This window comes from Gambusia affinis, linkage group LG11, assembly GCF_019740435.1.
Source record: "Gambusia affinis linkage group LG11, SWU_Gaff_1.0, whole genome shotgun sequence".
Lineage (NCBI taxonomy): Eukaryota > Metazoa > Chordata > Actinopteri > Cyprinodontiformes > Poeciliidae > Gambusia > Gambusia affinis.
In genome coordinates, this window is record NC_057878.1 from 25201766 (window position 1) to 25217930 (window position 16165).

At 41.7% G+C, this 16165-nt stretch overlaps 1 protein-coding gene across 1 annotated transcript in view; it reads left to right on the forward strand.

The window, feature by feature from the left end:
• The window catches only part of ttn.1 (titin, tandem duplicate 1), a 156296-nt gene that overhangs the window by 82622 nt on the left and 57509 nt on the right, over positions 1 to 16165 (forward strand). Inside the window, exons 135-171 of the mRNA XM_044132734.1 lie at positions 131 to 430; positions 652 to 954; positions 1037 to 1233; positions 1317 to 1500; positions 1632 to 1934; positions 2034 to 2333; positions 2502 to 2620; positions 2703 to 2880; positions 3116 to 3400; positions 3499 to 3792; positions 3875 to 4174; positions 4254 to 4435; positions 5168 to 5297; positions 5411 to 5601; positions 5864 to 6293; positions 6520 to 6825; positions 7020 to 7204; positions 7447 to 7576; positions 7706 to 7857; positions 7935 to 8082; positions 8184 to 8349; positions 8647 to 8798; positions 9017 to 9313; positions 10768 to 11067; positions 11330 to 11644; positions 11723 to 11871; positions 11955 to 12105; positions 12195 to 12476; positions 12582 to 12884; positions 13016 to 13318; positions 13526 to 13807; positions 13895 to 14082; positions 14188 to 14299; positions 14384 to 14686; positions 14875 to 15183; positions 15370 to 15651; positions 15735 to 16034. Coding sequence (XP_043988669.1) covers positions 131 to 430; positions 652 to 954; positions 1037 to 1233; positions 1317 to 1500; positions 1632 to 1934; positions 2034 to 2333; positions 2502 to 2620; positions 2703 to 2880; positions 3116 to 3400; positions 3499 to 3792; positions 3875 to 4174; positions 4254 to 4435; positions 5168 to 5297; positions 5411 to 5601; positions 5864 to 6293; positions 6520 to 6825; positions 7020 to 7204; positions 7447 to 7576; positions 7706 to 7857; positions 7935 to 8082; positions 8184 to 8349; positions 8647 to 8798; positions 9017 to 9313; positions 10768 to 11067; positions 11330 to 11644; positions 11723 to 11871; positions 11955 to 12105; positions 12195 to 12476; positions 12582 to 12884; positions 13016 to 13318; positions 13526 to 13807; positions 13895 to 14082; positions 14188 to 14299; positions 14384 to 14686; positions 14875 to 15183; positions 15370 to 15651; positions 15735 to 16034 — 8811 coding nt within the window. The remainder of the gene's footprint in view (positions 1 to 130; positions 431 to 651; positions 955 to 1036; positions 1234 to 1316; positions 1501 to 1631; positions 1935 to 2033; positions 2334 to 2501; positions 2621 to 2702; positions 2881 to 3115; positions 3401 to 3498; positions 3793 to 3874; positions 4175 to 4253; positions 4436 to 5167; positions 5298 to 5410; positions 5602 to 5863; positions 6294 to 6519; positions 6826 to 7019; positions 7205 to 7446; positions 7577 to 7705; positions 7858 to 7934; positions 8083 to 8183; positions 8350 to 8646; positions 8799 to 9016; positions 9314 to 10767; positions 11068 to 11329; positions 11645 to 11722; positions 11872 to 11954; positions 12106 to 12194; positions 12477 to 12581; positions 12885 to 13015; positions 13319 to 13525; positions 13808 to 13894; positions 14083 to 14187; positions 14300 to 14383; positions 14687 to 14874; positions 15184 to 15369; positions 15652 to 15734; positions 16035 to 16165) is intronic.

A 16165-nucleotide genomic window follows, 5' to 3' on the forward strand; every position in this document is an offset into this window, starting at 1 on the left:
ATTTCATATTAGCAAAACAATTATTTTTATTCAAAACAGCTTGCGAGCTAAACCCAGCTTTAAAAACATTTAAAAAGTCAGTCAGGTCCATTGTCTCAATATTTTTTTTCTGGCCTCCTGAACCTCACAGGGCTCCCTGGTCAGTGTAAAGATATCACCTCCAGTGATGTCACTAAGAATTCCTGCACGATCAGCTGGGAAGCTCCTGAAGACGATGGAGGCACACCGATTGTCAGCTACACTCTGGAGCGCCGAGAAGCATCCAAGAAAACCTACATGCCCATCATGTCAGGGGAAAATGTCCTCACCTACAACACTAAAGACCTTTATATCAACTGTGAGTACTACTTCAGAGTGAAGGCTGTCAACAAGGTCGGAGCAGGAGAATATTTGGAGCTACGCAATCCAGTTCTCACAGAGGAAATCAAACGTAAGTTCTGGTTTTTAATAAATGTGAACAGATTTTGAAAAATTTGGATAACAGTTTGGGATTTTATATTCATATCTGTGTTTATGGAGACCTGTGTTCAACTAAGCCTGGTGTAAATAGATCAAATACAAGATCAATAATTTGCTTCTTCAGTTTACACATCACGGTCCTTATGTCTGACAATCATCAAATATTGTAAACGTTTGTTCTTTAACACACAGAGAAACCAGACCCTCCCATCCAAGTTGAGGGTCATGACCCCACATCCAAGTCCATCACAGTCACCTGGAAGGCTCCAGACTACGATGGCGGCTGCCCCATACAGGGTTACATAGTAGAGAAGATAGAGAAAGATGGTGACCGCTACGAGAAGGTCACCCCAAGTCTGGTTCCTGGTTTCTCCTATGTAGTGACTGGCCTGAAAGAAGACATGGAGTATCAGTTCAGAGTGCGAGCAGAAAATGCCGCTGGAGTCAGTGAGCCTTCCCGCAGCACACCACTTATAAAGGCTGCAGACCCTGTTGGTACGTAAAGCTATTTGGATCTGTTTTCACTGAAGGAAAACTTTTTCTGTTATATACTACATCACTTTATTTTTACTTTCAGATAAACCAACAGTCACACTGCATGCACGTGTGCAGTCTGGGCTCTGCATTAAGAAGGGTGAGGAAATCCGCATTGATGCTTACATCTCTGGCTCTCCATATCCCAAAGTCACCTGGCTGAAAAATGAGGAGGATGTGACCAAGGAGCCTCCCAAAAAGATTGTTCCTGTGCTAAAAAAGAAGAAGACCAAAGCCAATGTTCGTTTCCTTTCAAAAAAAACTTCAGTGGTTTTCTTCTATATTTGAAATTGTTTATTTACTCTTCACTTTACTTTGTGCAGGTTCCAGAACCAGAGGAGGAATTTGTGACTCCTCTGCGTGAACGTCTTGGTCTGGATAAAACCACAAAAGGCCAATCTGCTCTGATGATCCGTGACTCTGTCAGGGTTGACCACGGCAACTACACAATCAGGGTGGAAAACACGCATGGTGTTGCTTCTGCCACCTGCTACGTCAATGTCCTGGGTAAGCACATCTGCATAGCTATTTATCCTGATCCTTCTTGTTTCTGGTTTCCTGAGTAGAAACTTACAGCTTACAGATGTATCTGTTTTCCTCTTGAACTTGAAGACTAATTTCACTCACTTATTCAACAGACAAGCCTGGCCCTCCAATAAACTTCACCTTTGATGAGATCAGGAACATCTCTGTCATCTGTAACTGGGAGCCTCCGGAGGATGATGGAGGCAGCGAGATTCTGAACTACATCCTTGAGAAGAAGGACAACAAGAATGATGAAATTGGCTGGATCACTATCACCTCCACACTGAAGGGCACCAGTTTCCCTGTCACCAAACTCATCGAAGGGAAGGAATACATCTTCAGAGTAACAGCTGAGAACAAATATGGCTGTGGTTTGCCATGCATCTCTGAGCCACTTGTCGCCAAGAACCAATTCAGTGAGTAAAGTCACAAAAATATATATATTTGCTGCACAAATTAAACAGTAATATTTCAGTGACATTTATTGTATTACTAAACTCATCCTTCTCAATCAGATCCTCCTGATGCTCCCAACACTCCCAGAGTGCATGAGGTGACAGCAAACTCCGCTCACATCTCCTGGCATGAACCAAAGGACAACGGCAGCCCGATCCTTGGCTACTGGATCGAGAGGAAGGAGGTGAACAGCAAACACTGGACCAGAGTTAACCGGGCCCTCCTCAACTCTCTAGATGTGAAGATCACTGGACTGATGGAGGGACTCACCTATATCTTCAGAGTATGTGCAGAAAACCTGGCTGGCCCTGGGCCTTTCAGTGAGCCCACTGAGCGCATTGTGGCCATGGATGCCATCCGTAAGTTCTTCTCAAAACAATCAATGAAAATGTAGGAAAAGGATTTGGTGATAGTTTGAAAGTTTGTTACAGTTTTTTCAGCTTGAGATATTTAGCAGATGTCAGACTGCTAATTTCTGTATCATGCTTTTTGTTTGTTAAGCAAGAATCTTGTCTGTGTTGCCACAGTTCCTCCTGGGCCCCCCACTCCACGGGTTGTGGACACTGGCAATGATTCTGTCATCTTGGCCTGGAAGCCACCATTGTACAATGGTGGAGGCGAGATCCTGGGATACCACATTGAGAAGGTCCTGAACAACACCTGGCTTTCTACATTTGCAGCCTTTAATGTAATACTAAGGTCTGATATGCTGAACTCTGCTTGTACAGGTTTTGGTTGGAGAGAAAGACTGGAGTCGCTGCACAGAATTCAGGTGTAAAGAATTAACATACACAGTGACAGGCCTCACTGAAGGAGCAGACTATTACTTCCGGGTCCTTGCAATTAATGATGCTGGCCCTGGAGCTCCAGGTCTCACTGAACCTGTAACTGTCAAAGAGCCCCAAGGTATGATTTGTTCTCATATCACCACTGTAAATTAATGGCTGAAAAGAGAATTTTATGTGCTTGTGTTATAGAGAACATTTGAAGGTGTTGCTTTAATACTTCCGTGACTGAACTAGTTAAAAACTATTTAAACTTTCTTGAAATTATTTAAATTCAGAGTTTTACAGTTGAGGTAAAATATTGGAGCTTCTGTAAACATTGCTGTCATTTCTTCTTTACTGAACGTATCCTACAGAAACTCCTGTTGTGGAATTTGATGACTCTGTGAAGAACGGCGTCATGATCAAGGCCGGTGACTCACTGAGGCTTCCTGCAGTGGTGACGGGCCGACCTCAGCCAGAGGTAAAATGGGCCAAAGACGAGGCAGAAATTGACAAAGAGAGAATGATTGTGGAGACAGAGGGCAAGAAGAGCACTCTGTTCATGAAGAAGGCTGTGAGGGCCGATCATGGAAAATACCAGATCACCGGCACCAACAGCAGTGGCACCAAGACCGCAGAAACCAGAGTGGACGTTATGGGTCAGTAATTCAAAAGTATACCATCAAACATGTTAATACTATTGCCATATTGGAAGGACAGTTAAAGGTGAAACTTAACTCCTCCTTTGTTTCTGAAGATGTCCCAGGACCGGTGGTTGACTTGAAGACTGTCCTGGTGACGAAGAAGAACATTGTTCTCACCTGGTCAGACCCTCTGGACAATGGAGGCAGTGACATCATTGGCTATGAAGTGCTGAGGAAAGACACCAAGATGAAACTGTTCCGTCAGCCCATTGAGATAGCGTCCTGTAAATGTGACGTTCAGGGCTTGCTGGCTGGTGAGGAATATGACTTCAGAGTCATCGCCAGAAACAAGTACGGTGATGGCGCACCAGCAGATTTGGGACCCATCCTAGCTGAGGATCCTAAAGGTGAGATTTTAATGCATGGCCTATGACCAATCTTAATTGAAACTCAAAGAGTTACCTGTTAATACTCCATAAAATCTTCCAGGAACTCCATCTGCTCCTGAGAAACTGCACTACACTGACCGAAGCAAGTCAACTATTACTCTGGCTTGGCAGCCCCCTCGCACTGATGGCGGCAGCCCCATTAGAGGATACTACGTTGAGAAGATGAGATCAGATAGCACAGAGTACGAGGTGGCCAATCGTAAGATCTTTACAGAGTGCTGTGGGACTATTGAGAACCTCTCTGAGAACCAGGAGTACCACTTCCGTGTTAAAGCTGTAAATGAAGTTGGAGAAGGTGATCCTTCCAAACCAATAACTGCCAAGATCCAGGATGATGAAAGTATGTACAAGAGTTACTGAAGGTTGATTAAAAACTTTGAGACCAGCTTTACTGATTTTTCGTTTGTTTTTGTCCACAGTTGCTCCAGTTATTTCAATTCTGAAGTTTTTCAAGAGCAATGCCATCATTGTGAGGAAAGGAGCAGCCATAGACATCCCAGCAGAGGTGATTGGACTGCCTTTGCCAACATTCCAGTGGATGAAGGATGATGTGGTGATTGAGACTCCTGATGAGGAGAAGATGACCATGGAGACAGAGGAGGTGAGAAGCAACTTGTGAAGTAGGGTTTTGATTAGGTGATCTGTAACCAATAAGTAATAAATTCAAGTTTGGATTGATGACAAATTTAACTGAATGTTTGACAAAAAAATGAAAAAAAATCTTTGCAGTACTTCACCTATATCTTCATCATCATATATCAATAGTAAATCTGAAATGTTAGGAAACAGAGAATCTGACTTATATATTGTGGTGTACCTCATTGATCTGTTCTTGGACCTCTTCTGTTAACTAGCTCCGTCCTCCCTCGTGGCAATATTTTGTGTAAATAGGGCACTGATTTAAATTGTTAAGCAGTTGATACATGATGGTCAACCACTATGACCGTCACTAGTTAACAAAACCTACTTACTTTCTCCCACTAATCTCCCTTTTTGATTAATTCCAAAAATTCAAATTTTAGCTCTCACACAACATTCTTAAGCTTAAAACTTGGTTAGATATCAACTTTTTTCTTGTTGGTATCTAATCCATCCTGGAATGAACAACTTTTCTATTTCATTTATAACTTCTCGGTTTTACCTTCAATCCATATTTTGAAAGCACTCAAATCTAAATTTATCTTGACTGTTTTCCTTTGCCTTACAATTGGAACAATTGCAGGTTTCAGTAAAGAGTGATGCATCAAGATGAATCTAAAGAAGCATTCAGTAGTGAGATGATGAGGTCACCCACATGATCTCTAAAGTTAGACTGTTGGTTCTTTTTTTCCAGGTGAACAGGACAACAATAAAGACAAAGATAGCTATCCCAGTGACTGTCCGACAAGACAAAGGAAACTACAAGCTGGTAGCTGAAAACTGTCATGGCGTAGCTCAGCATGTGATCAGAGTTGAAATCCTCGGTGAGAACCAGATCTTTCCACAACAGCTTTTCATTAATCTATTTCACAGTTACAGGTTTGATGAAACTTCCATTTTGTTTTCCACACTAAGTAATCTAACCATGCATTTTCAGACCGCCCCCTTCCACCAAGGAATGTTGTTGTGTCAGACATCAAAGCAGACTCTTGCTACCTGACTTGGGATGCTCCGGAGGACAATGGAGGCAGTGAGATAACCAACTACATTGTGGAGCGGAGAGATGCCAGCAAGAAGAAATCAGACTTTGACGTTCTGACCATCAATCTGATTGACAGAAGATATGGGGTTTGTTGAAGCTGCTAACTATTAAAGTTTATTATATAGGAGCATGTTGTTAGAATTACAGTTTTCTGAAATTGAGATTGTAAATTAGAGATTGTATTGGTCTTAATATAAACATTCTGAAAATAACCTCAAATTCAGCTTTACTTCATTTTCCATAATATGTTAGTTACCATGTAATAATATAATGAACATTGGTCAGACAATAGAGAATCTCCACACGTAATCAAACAAGTGTTTAACTTTTTGTGTTTTGGTCCTTCAGGTCTACAAATTGGACTTGAATGGAGCCTACCAATTCAGGATCAAAGCTGAAAACAAGTATGGTGTCAGTGATGGCTGTGATTCAGAAAAAGTCCAGCTTAGGGATCCGTTTGGCCTTCCTGGACCTCCACGTAACCCTAAAATCATAGCTGCAACAGCAACCACTATGACCGTCACCTGGGATCCCCCTCTGGACAATGGCGGCTCCACCATCCAGGGCTATTGGTTGGAGAAGAGGGAGCGTGGTGCCGTATACTGGGGTCGTGTTAACCGGGCTCCGGTCACCAAACCAGCGGTTAAAGGCCTGCAGTACACAGTGTTGAGGCTCATAGAAGGAACAGAGTATCAGTTCAGGATTGCGGCCTGCAACGCCGCTGGAGTCGGACCACACAGTGAACCCACTGAATGCCGCTTCGCCACCGATCCATGCAGTGAGTGATTCTGTCTTCTAGAATGGTTCTTTACTGTTTTATTAACTTTTTAATTCCACAAACTATGTGACCATTATTGCTTAAGCATCAACACTCAGGAGATACTAGCTTAATTCTTTAATTTTTAAATAAACTGAGTAAGCTCGAGACAGAATTGCAAAGAGAATATTATAATTTTTTTTGTAAAGCAGAAAGACATTTAGCCCTTCCTTCTCCTGTTTCTTAGATCCTCCAAGCCCACCTGGCAGCCCAGAGGTTAAAGATAAGACCAAGAGCAGCATCACACTCACCTGGACTCCTCCAGAAAGAGATGGTGGAAGCCCAATCAAGGGTTACATTGTTGAGGTTCACGAGGAGGGCTCTCCAGATTGGAGGAGGGTCAACCCAGCCGACAAGCTCCACCCATCCACTGAAATTACCGTCCCTGACCTGAAAGAGGGCAAGAAGTGCAAGTTCAGGATTTATGCAGTGAACGCCGCAGGAAACTCAGAGCCTGCTAGGACAGGCGATATCCTGGTTCAGGACATCCTGAGTAAGAACAGATCACATTAGTCAGACTTTCAAACTGCCATTGATATAATGTATGTTGTGTATGTAACTACCTGCAGTTATTTTTATCTTTACTTCTCTGAACTATTGCAGCTAGAAAGCAAATTATATTGGAACATGATACCAAACCTGAAGTTCCTCCATTTCACTGACTATATTTAATGTCGTGTTCTACAGTTGAACCCACAGTGACACTGGATGTGAGTGCTCACGACCTGCTGAACTGCAGAGCAGGAACCACCATCAGAATTCCTGCGACCATAAAAGGACGACCCATTCCCAAAGTCACCTGGACATTCGTTGATGGAACTGCCGAGACTGAAAAGAAGAACGACCTTCACACACTGCCCATTGACTCAGAGGTTGGGGTCATATTTAAAAATGATCAACAGACTAGCATTTATTGCACTGCTGACTTATTGTTTGTAAATGGAAAGTGGTTCTCAAAACATTTTACCAAGTAACACAAATAAAAAACTAATTAAATATATGAATTGTTAATAGCGATTCTGACACAACTATTTTGGGATAAGTTTAAGATTTGAAACATGCCTTTCATTAGTCAGTCAGTTATATTTTTCTCCATATCGCTGATTTATTTTAGATCCATTCTACTGACACAACATCATTGGTGGTGATCCCAGAAAGCAAGCTGAGCCACACTGGTCGATTCATCCTCAATGCAGAGAGCCCGGCTGGACACAAAGTAGTCAAAATCAGAGTCAATGTGCTCGGTATGTAGAGGCATGGTATTATTTCTCAAGAGTTTTTTAAAGAAATGTTCATAAAAAAAGCATAGATATATAACAATGATATATCAAGGTGGTTAATGTACTATTACCAACCCTTTTGTTGATCTGCAGACCTCCCTGGACCTGTTAGAAATCTGAAGGTGAGTGATGTGACCAGAGGAACCTGCAGACTCTCCTGGAAACCTCCAGAAAGTGATGGAGGAGAGAGGGTGAAGAGCTACTTTATTGAGAAGAAGACTGTGGAAGGCAAAGCCTGGACCAAGGTAATAAATTTGGCCTTCAACTGCTCATTCATCACAAACAACATGGGCAAAATTTCCCCCTGACTTTGTTCTTTTAGGTAAACCCAAACTGCGCTACCCAGTCTCTGGTGGTTCCAGACCTCATTAATGGTGAGGAGTACCTTTTCCGTGTCAAAGCTGAAAACCGCTTTGGCTTTGGCCCGTTTGTTGAGACTACTGAAGGAACCAAAGCTAAAGATCCCATCCGTACGTCCAAATTTTCTTCATTTAGCCTTTTAAACTTCTTAGTAAGATTTCAGGCAAACACCCTTATTCTGAGCTCATTTAAAAATAATCTGTATATGCAGATCCTCCGGATCCTCCAACAAGGCTCAAGATCCACAATATAAGAAAGGGAACTCTCACTTTGACCTGGAAGGCTCCGAAGAACGACGGAGGTTCTCCAGTCACACACTACAGTGTTGATCTTCTCTGCTGGGATTCCAGCGGTGCCCAAAAGGAGTCTTGGAGGAGGTAAAGGTTTACTTTTCTGTTTATGCAGGCTAACCATATGAATCAAATCCTGTCGGATTCAAATTCTAACCTTACTATTCTGGATCACATCAAACATTTGACTTTTGAGGCTTTCAGTTGCTTTGATGAAAAACAAAAATACAAAAATTTCAGGACAACGGCATTTAAAAAATCACTGAACTTTAATTGAGCTAGTTAACAACTTCTGTATATTATAGGTTGTTTTTTTTGTTTGTTTGAATTTGATTGGCGATTTGTTGTCGGCTACTGTTAAACATTTAGTGTTGTATCTCTTAGGTGCAACAGGAGAGATGTCGACACCACAAACTTTAAAGTGGAGGACCTGACAGAGGGAGATGAGTATGAGTTCAGAGTGATAGCTTACAATGAGGCTGGACCCAGCCGGCCATCAACGACTGCTGGACCTGTCATCATCCAGGACCAGACCTGTAAGCCCAACAATTTCCGAAGTTCAGTTAAAGAAATGTGGGATCTAGGTTCTAAACTAAAATTAGATTTTGCTCTATGTAGATAAAACATAGATTCACATTGTCATGGTTAAGTACACTTTTGCTTTTTATTTTCAGGTTCTATATCGACACAGAACCTTAAAAGTAAAACCAAACAAACTTCTTTAAGAATAAGTCACAAACAATTTTATTTTCAGGTGCTCCATCCATTGAGCTGGAGGAGTTTATGGAAGTGGAGCAGGGCTCTGACATCAGCATTGTGGCCAAGCTTCGTGGCTGTCCCTTCCCAACACTCACCTGGTACAAGGCTCCTCCCCACAAGCCTGACGACAAGGTCGAGGTCCAGTATGACGAGCACATCAACAAGATTGTATCAGATGACAGCTGCACGCTGCTCATCCAGCAGGGCAAACGCCATGACACAGGCCTGTACACTCTGGTGGCCTCCAACAGTCTTGGCAAAGCATCCAAGGAAATGAGGCTCAACGTGCTCGGTGAGGACACATCTAACTAACAAATTGAACTGCAGAAATAATTGGGATTTAACAAACCTAATGTTGTACTTGCCTTAAAAGTGTCTTTTATTGGATTATTTTTGTTTTCCTTTATCTTTGTTAAGTTTTATGCTTCATTCAGATCCTTCTTAAAGTCACTCAGAGTGTTTTCTTATATATCCATTCATGTTTCTGCCCCTTTAAAGCACTTCTAACTGATACATGATTTTATATCAAAGTATTTAGCAGATTATCAATTTTGTGCAGAAGTTGGTTCGTTTTAGACAAGGCCAACAACAACAGATTTAAAAAAAAAGGAAAGTTGTTGGGACCTTTTAGACATTTCTTTACACAAAAACAAGATAAAATTCCAAGTGTTACCATTGCAAAAGCAATAGTATTTCGGAACAATTTCCAAATTATTATAAAATAAATATACAAAATGAAATGCAATAGTAGTCTTACAACAAGGTAAATTATTTCAAAAATAATATATCATATGTATGCAAAAAGATATATATGTAAACACCGAATGTTAATCTATTACTTTGATGAAGAGATGTAATATATACACAGACCAAGGATGCTAAAACAGTACAGTCAAATTTTATAATTATTGACAGATTATCATACAGTAAACACTGTAGCAAGCTTTTTGCAAAGACATAAACCAGTCGTCAATGGTTTGATTGTGCTTAGAGTTTTATCAATAGTACATGCCTGATTGAATTCACCTAAATAATCTTTACTTCCTAACTGGAAAATTGCACCAGACAGCTCTAGAGCTTTTTTTCCTCTCTCTTTGTCAACTATGTTCCATAAATCCATTTCTTTTAGGTTGCACTTAAAGCTTACATTTTCACTTACATAAAAATGTAAATGAGTTTCTTCACCCTCATAGCTATAACATTTTGAGACATATACCTTTAGCAACTACATTGTAGATCTATTTTCTCCTAGAGGAGCTGACCAGGCCAGCTGAGAAACTTAATCCCTCCAGCATGTCATGGATGGATGGGTGGATAAGTGACAATATTGATGCACACACGTATTAGCCATCCTACCTTTTGTTTCCTGTCTTAGCATTCCAGGCATATGATATTGAGAAAATAATTGCCTACTTGTGCTGCTCTACAAAAAGGATATTAGAAGATAGTATCTTAGATTTGTAATACCTTAAATGTGACTATTAAATCAATACTGCATCCAGCACCAAAGAAGGCAGGTAACATTCATCTAATAGCAACCTGTGTTGCTATGTCCTTCAAACCTTTGTATTATATGTGTGCCAGTGGTTGTGTGTGTATCTATCTTAAACAATCAGTTATTGCCATAAATAAATAATATTGTCCCAACAAAAACTTATTTTATAACTCTAAAAATGAAAAGAGCAATAAGTTAGTCCCTAGAGCACAGTGTTTTGCTTTTTCATTAGTTTGTTTTTGTGTTTTCAGGCCGACCTGGTCCTCCCTCAGCTCCTATTAAGTTTGAAGAAATTAGCGCAGCGAGGATTACACTCTCCTGGCTACCACCAAAGGATGATGGTGGTTCTAAAATCACAAACTATGTCATCTGGAGGCGTGTGGCCAATAGGAAGACCTGGGTGCCTGTGACAAATGAGCCCAAAGACCGAATCTGGACAGTGGAAAACCTCATGGAGGGGCACGAATATGTGTTTCGCATTATGGCACAAAATAAGTATGGAGTTGGTGAGCCGCTGGACAGTGACCCTGAGGTTGCCCGAAACCGTTGCAGTAAGTTTCCACTTCTGGTAATGATTTCATTAAATAATTTGTTACAACTCCAGCTTCACAATGTGAAAAAGGTAAGCTGATGTATCTACTTTAACTGCCTCTTTCATATTTGTGTTTAAAATACAGTGACATAAACTAGGGGTAAAGTAGTTCTACAAAATTCTGCAATTTTTTTTTTAACAATTCTTATTTCTGGAGTGAGTTAGACCAATAATGATGTTATGCTCCAGGACTAAATATTGATATTTCTGTTCATGTTCAGCTGTTCCTGGTCAGTGTGAGAAGCCAACAGTAACCAACATCACCATGGATTCAATGACAGTCAACTGGGAGGAGCCTGAGGATGACGGCGGCACCCCGATCACTGGCTACTGGCTGGAGCGCAAAGAGACCACAGGCAAACGTTGGGCTCGTGTTACCAGGGACCCTATCCGTCCCATGGGCCTTGGAGAGTCCTTCGTAGTGAGTGGTCTTGTTGAGGGGTCTCAGTATTTATTCAGAGTTTCTGCCGTCAACGCCGCAGGCCCTGGTCTTGCTAGTCCTCCAACAGACCCTCTCTTTGCCAGAGACCCTATCTGTGAGTATCATGCGTGTTTATGAAACATTAAAAGCACACAGAACAGGATAGTAACCTGCTACCTGTTGCCCTGTGAAGGTCCCCCGTCTCCTCCGACCCCAAAGGTTTCTGATTGGACGAAATCCACAGTAGATCTCGAGTGGATTCCACCTTTAAAAGATGGTGGATCCAAGATAATCGGGTACTGGGTGGAGTACAAGGAGGAGGGAACTGAGGCCTGGGTCAAGGTGAGCGAAGAATAGTTACTTAGTCTAGATGTGATGATTATGATTACAGTATAATGTATATGAAATTGCATTATGTTTTCCAGGCTAAGGAAACTGAAATCCGAGGGACACGTTTTGTGATCAGTGGTCTAAAGACAGGTGGTCAGTACAGGTTCAGGGTGACTGCCTTCAATGCTGCTGGTAACAGTGAACCAGGTGAAGTCCCAGAGGTGCTTGAGGTCAACGACAGAGCCAGTAAGTTAAACATTATTCATAAATATGGACTATAAAGACTGAAACTGAGTGTAGCAGGCAGGTAGTAATGAGAGCCTTCTTCCTTCCAGTTGCTCCTGAGGTGGATCTGGATGCCTCGATTAAGGAAAGGATGGTGGTCCATGCAGGCGGTGTGATCCGTCTGATTGCCTATGTGTCAGGGCAGCCAACACCTGACATCACCTGGACCAGAGATGGTGCTGGACTGCCAACAGAAGCTAAAGTGGAGACCACTGCCATCAGCTCTTCACTGGTCATCAAGCCCTGTGCAAGGAAACACCTTGGTGTTTATACCCTGACTGCCAAGAATGCCAGTGGGGAGAAAACAAAGAATGTCACAGTAGAAGTTCTAGGTGAGTGATAGTTTCATAATAAATGATAAAAAAAATTCTATATCTAAAACACCCTTGATTTTTTTTTTTTTTTTTTTTCACAAATTCCATTTTGTTTTAACTTAGATGTTCCCGGACCTGTTGGCATTCCATTCCTGGCTGAAAACCTGAGCATCGACTCCTGCAAGCTCAGCTGGTTCTTCCCTGACAATGATGGAGGTTCACCCATCAGCAATTACATCATTGAAAAACGTGAAGCAGAGCGTAAAGCCTGGACATCACTGTCCTATAGTGCCAGCAGGCAGAATGCCATTGCTCGCGATCTCACCCTCGGAAAGGCCTTCTTTTTCAGAGTGGCTGCCGAGAATGCCATTGGCATTGGACCTTTTGTTGAGACTGCAGCTGAGATTATAATCAAGGAGCCAATTAGTGAGTAAATAAAACCTTTTACGTTCACTTTAAATAAAGGGGTTAAATGTATTACTAAATGTAATAATGTGACTAGTTACTGTAAAAACCCTACTTTCCATCTTAAGACATATTTTCATCTTTTTTTTAAGGTGTACCGGACCGTCCTGAAGAACTGGAAGTCACCACGGTTACCAAACATTTGATCAGTGTCGCTTGGAAAGCGCCCAAATTTGACGGAGGCTCTGAGATTACCATGTACATTCTTGAAGCACGTATGATTGGCAAAGACAAGTTCACCAGACTTACCAAAGAGAAGTTAATGGACAGGAAGTTCACATACGACGGTCTCAGAGAGGGAGACACTTATGAGTTCAGGGTGATTGCTGTAAATGAAGTTGGACAGAGTAAACCATCATTCTGCACTAAACCAATCACTTGCAAGGATGCACTTGGTGAGTCCTTTTCCAAACTTTAACTCAGCTGCTAATCAATATCAAAGGAAATCAAAGTAGCTTCACATTTAAAGCTTGCCAGCATGAAGCTTTAAATGTGGGGAGAAAACACATTTAAATTTGAAAATACATTTAAATTTGAGGGTCCTAATTTAACCATTTTAAATTGCAAAACGCAGGAAAATTGTATTTTGTGTGTATTTGCAGAGCCACCAACCATTGAGTTGGACTTCCGTGATAAGATCATTATACGTGTGGGAGAGAGCTGCCTACTACAGGGTCGCTACACAGGCAAACCAGCTCCATCTATTGTTTGGTACAGAGATGATGAGGAGCTGAAGGCTGACAAACACATCATATTCAAAAACACTCCAACCATGATGTCGCTTGGCCTGGTGAAGGCAGAGCGACAGCACAGTGGCAAATATGTGGTGGTTGTGGAAAACAGTACCGGATCCAGGAAGGGAGTCTGCAACGTCATAGTCGTAGGTATGTAGAATGTTGAAAAAACCTGTGCCAAGACAAGCAGAGACAACCATGAGTAATAATTATTTTGCTGTTTCTTTATCCAATCAGATCGTCCAACTCCTCCTGTTGGCCCTGTGGTGTTTGAGGAGGTTCACAGGGAATACATGGTTATCTCCTGGAAGCCTCCTCTGGATAGTGGAGGTGTTGAGGTCTCAAATTACATAATTGAGAAGAGAGATGTCAACCGAGAAATCTGGACCACAGTAACATCTGCCACAACTAAGACCACATGCAAGGTAGTATTGGTTCACTTCTTTCATGTTGTCTCAAGGTCTTCATAACTCCACTGGAAGGAGATTGGGAAAGTTTAGCAAGGATTTAAATACTATTTATGTTCTCAGATTCCAAAGCTAACCGAAGGCAAGGAGTACATCATGAGAATATCTGCAGAGAATATGTATGGTATCAGCGATGCTCTGGAGTCTGAGGAGATGAAAGCTAAAGATCTGTTCAGTACGTTTTTCCTATCATGTCAAAGCTCCAATAAATTATATGTCCAAATAACTGTATATATGTCATGATATTTCCAAATTAAAGGAGTCCCTGAAGCCCCTGAGATGCCAACAGTCAGAGAGGTATATGCTACCAATGCTTTGGTTCTGTGGAACCGGCCCCGTGATGGTGGTAAACCCATCACTAACTACATCCTGGAAAAGAAGGAGCCTGGAGCCAAGAGGTGGTCAAGAGTCACCAGAGACCCACTTTACCCAGCCACTCAGTACCGTGTACAGGACTTGGTAGAGGGCTGCGAGTATGAATTCAGGGTGATGGCTGAGAATGAGTTGGGAACTGGAGATCCTAGTCCCCCATCCAAACCAATTCTTGCCAAGGATCCCATTGGTCAGTGAAATGCTTTTTACTTGTTTTGCTGCATCAAATTTGAATTTCAGCATGTTTTGTTGTGTTTTTTTATTTTAGAAAAAGGTCCAAATTATCAAAATGTTTATATGTATTATGTTTCTAGGTAACATTTTTATGTTATGGATTTTCAGTGTTATGCTTGTTTCCTCTAATCTATCCTCTCACAGTGCGTCCAAGTCCTCCAGTTACCCCTGAAGCTTATGACAAAACCAAAGACTCAGTCAGTCTGAAGTGGCAGATGCCGCGCCACGATGGAAAAGGGCGAATCTTTGGCTACCTTGTGGAGTATCAGAGCCCTGGTGCCGTAGAGTGGATTCAGGCCAACACGACTCCAGAGCAGTGTCCTGACCTCCATTATGTGGTGACAGGTCTGACTGAAGGACAGGAGTACACCTTCAGGATCTTTACAGTAAATGCAGCAGGCAAATCCGACCCTGCCTTTGTCAAACAGACCATCAAAGTTCATGACAGGCTAGGTAAGGAGATCATTTAAGAGCAAAAAGCTTATTGTATCTATTGTATGAATAATGCATAGCATGCATTACACAGAATACTTTGTTTTTTTTAACCTCATATTGAACAACTTGACATTTTTCTGTTATTGGCTTTTTTGTTCTAATATTCATAACAATCAGTTTGCTTTTCCATTTATGTTTCCACAGAGGAGCCAGAGTTACTCTTGGATGCCAACATGGCTCGTGACCACTTAGCCATGCTGGGCACTGATATCACACTTAGTGCTACAATTAAGGGTGTACCGACACCGACAGTGTCTTGGAAGAAAAATGATGGAGATGTTCCTTCTCACATCACTGTTGCAGTTACAGCCACTGGTAGCAAAGCCTTCATTCCCAAGTGTGTCCGTGCAGATTCTGGCAACTACACTATTACAGTTGAGAATGCTGGTGGAAAGAAATCTGCAACCGTTGCCGTGCTTGTGCTGAGTAAGTGAAATGTAAACTATAAGAAATTATCTTAACTTGTGAAATCTGAATTATGTGAATGATTAACACATTGTCTCCATCAGATAAGCCTTCTCCTCCAAGAGATCTTGTGGTGTCTGAGGTGACCAGTGAGTCTGCTTATTTGACATGGAAGGCTCCAGAGGACAATGGCGGTGCAGTCATCTCCCATTATGTCGTGCAAAAGAAGGATGTAGCTGTAGAGCAATGGGTACCAGTTGCTCCAGCCAATAAGAAGCTTAGTCTTATGGCAATGTACCTGATGGAGGGAATCCAGTACTTATTTAGGGTGGCTGCTGAAAACCAGTTTGGCAGGAGTGACTTTGTCATGACCAAGACACCTATCAAGGCTCTTGATCCTCTATGTGAGTAAAGGTTACGTAACATTATTGCTGTCTAATTATATGTTCAGTAAGATATAAATCATTATAATAATAACATGGTTTTTTCAGAAAATGGTTGGCTATTTAAACATTTGCTATGATTTTTTAAAAAT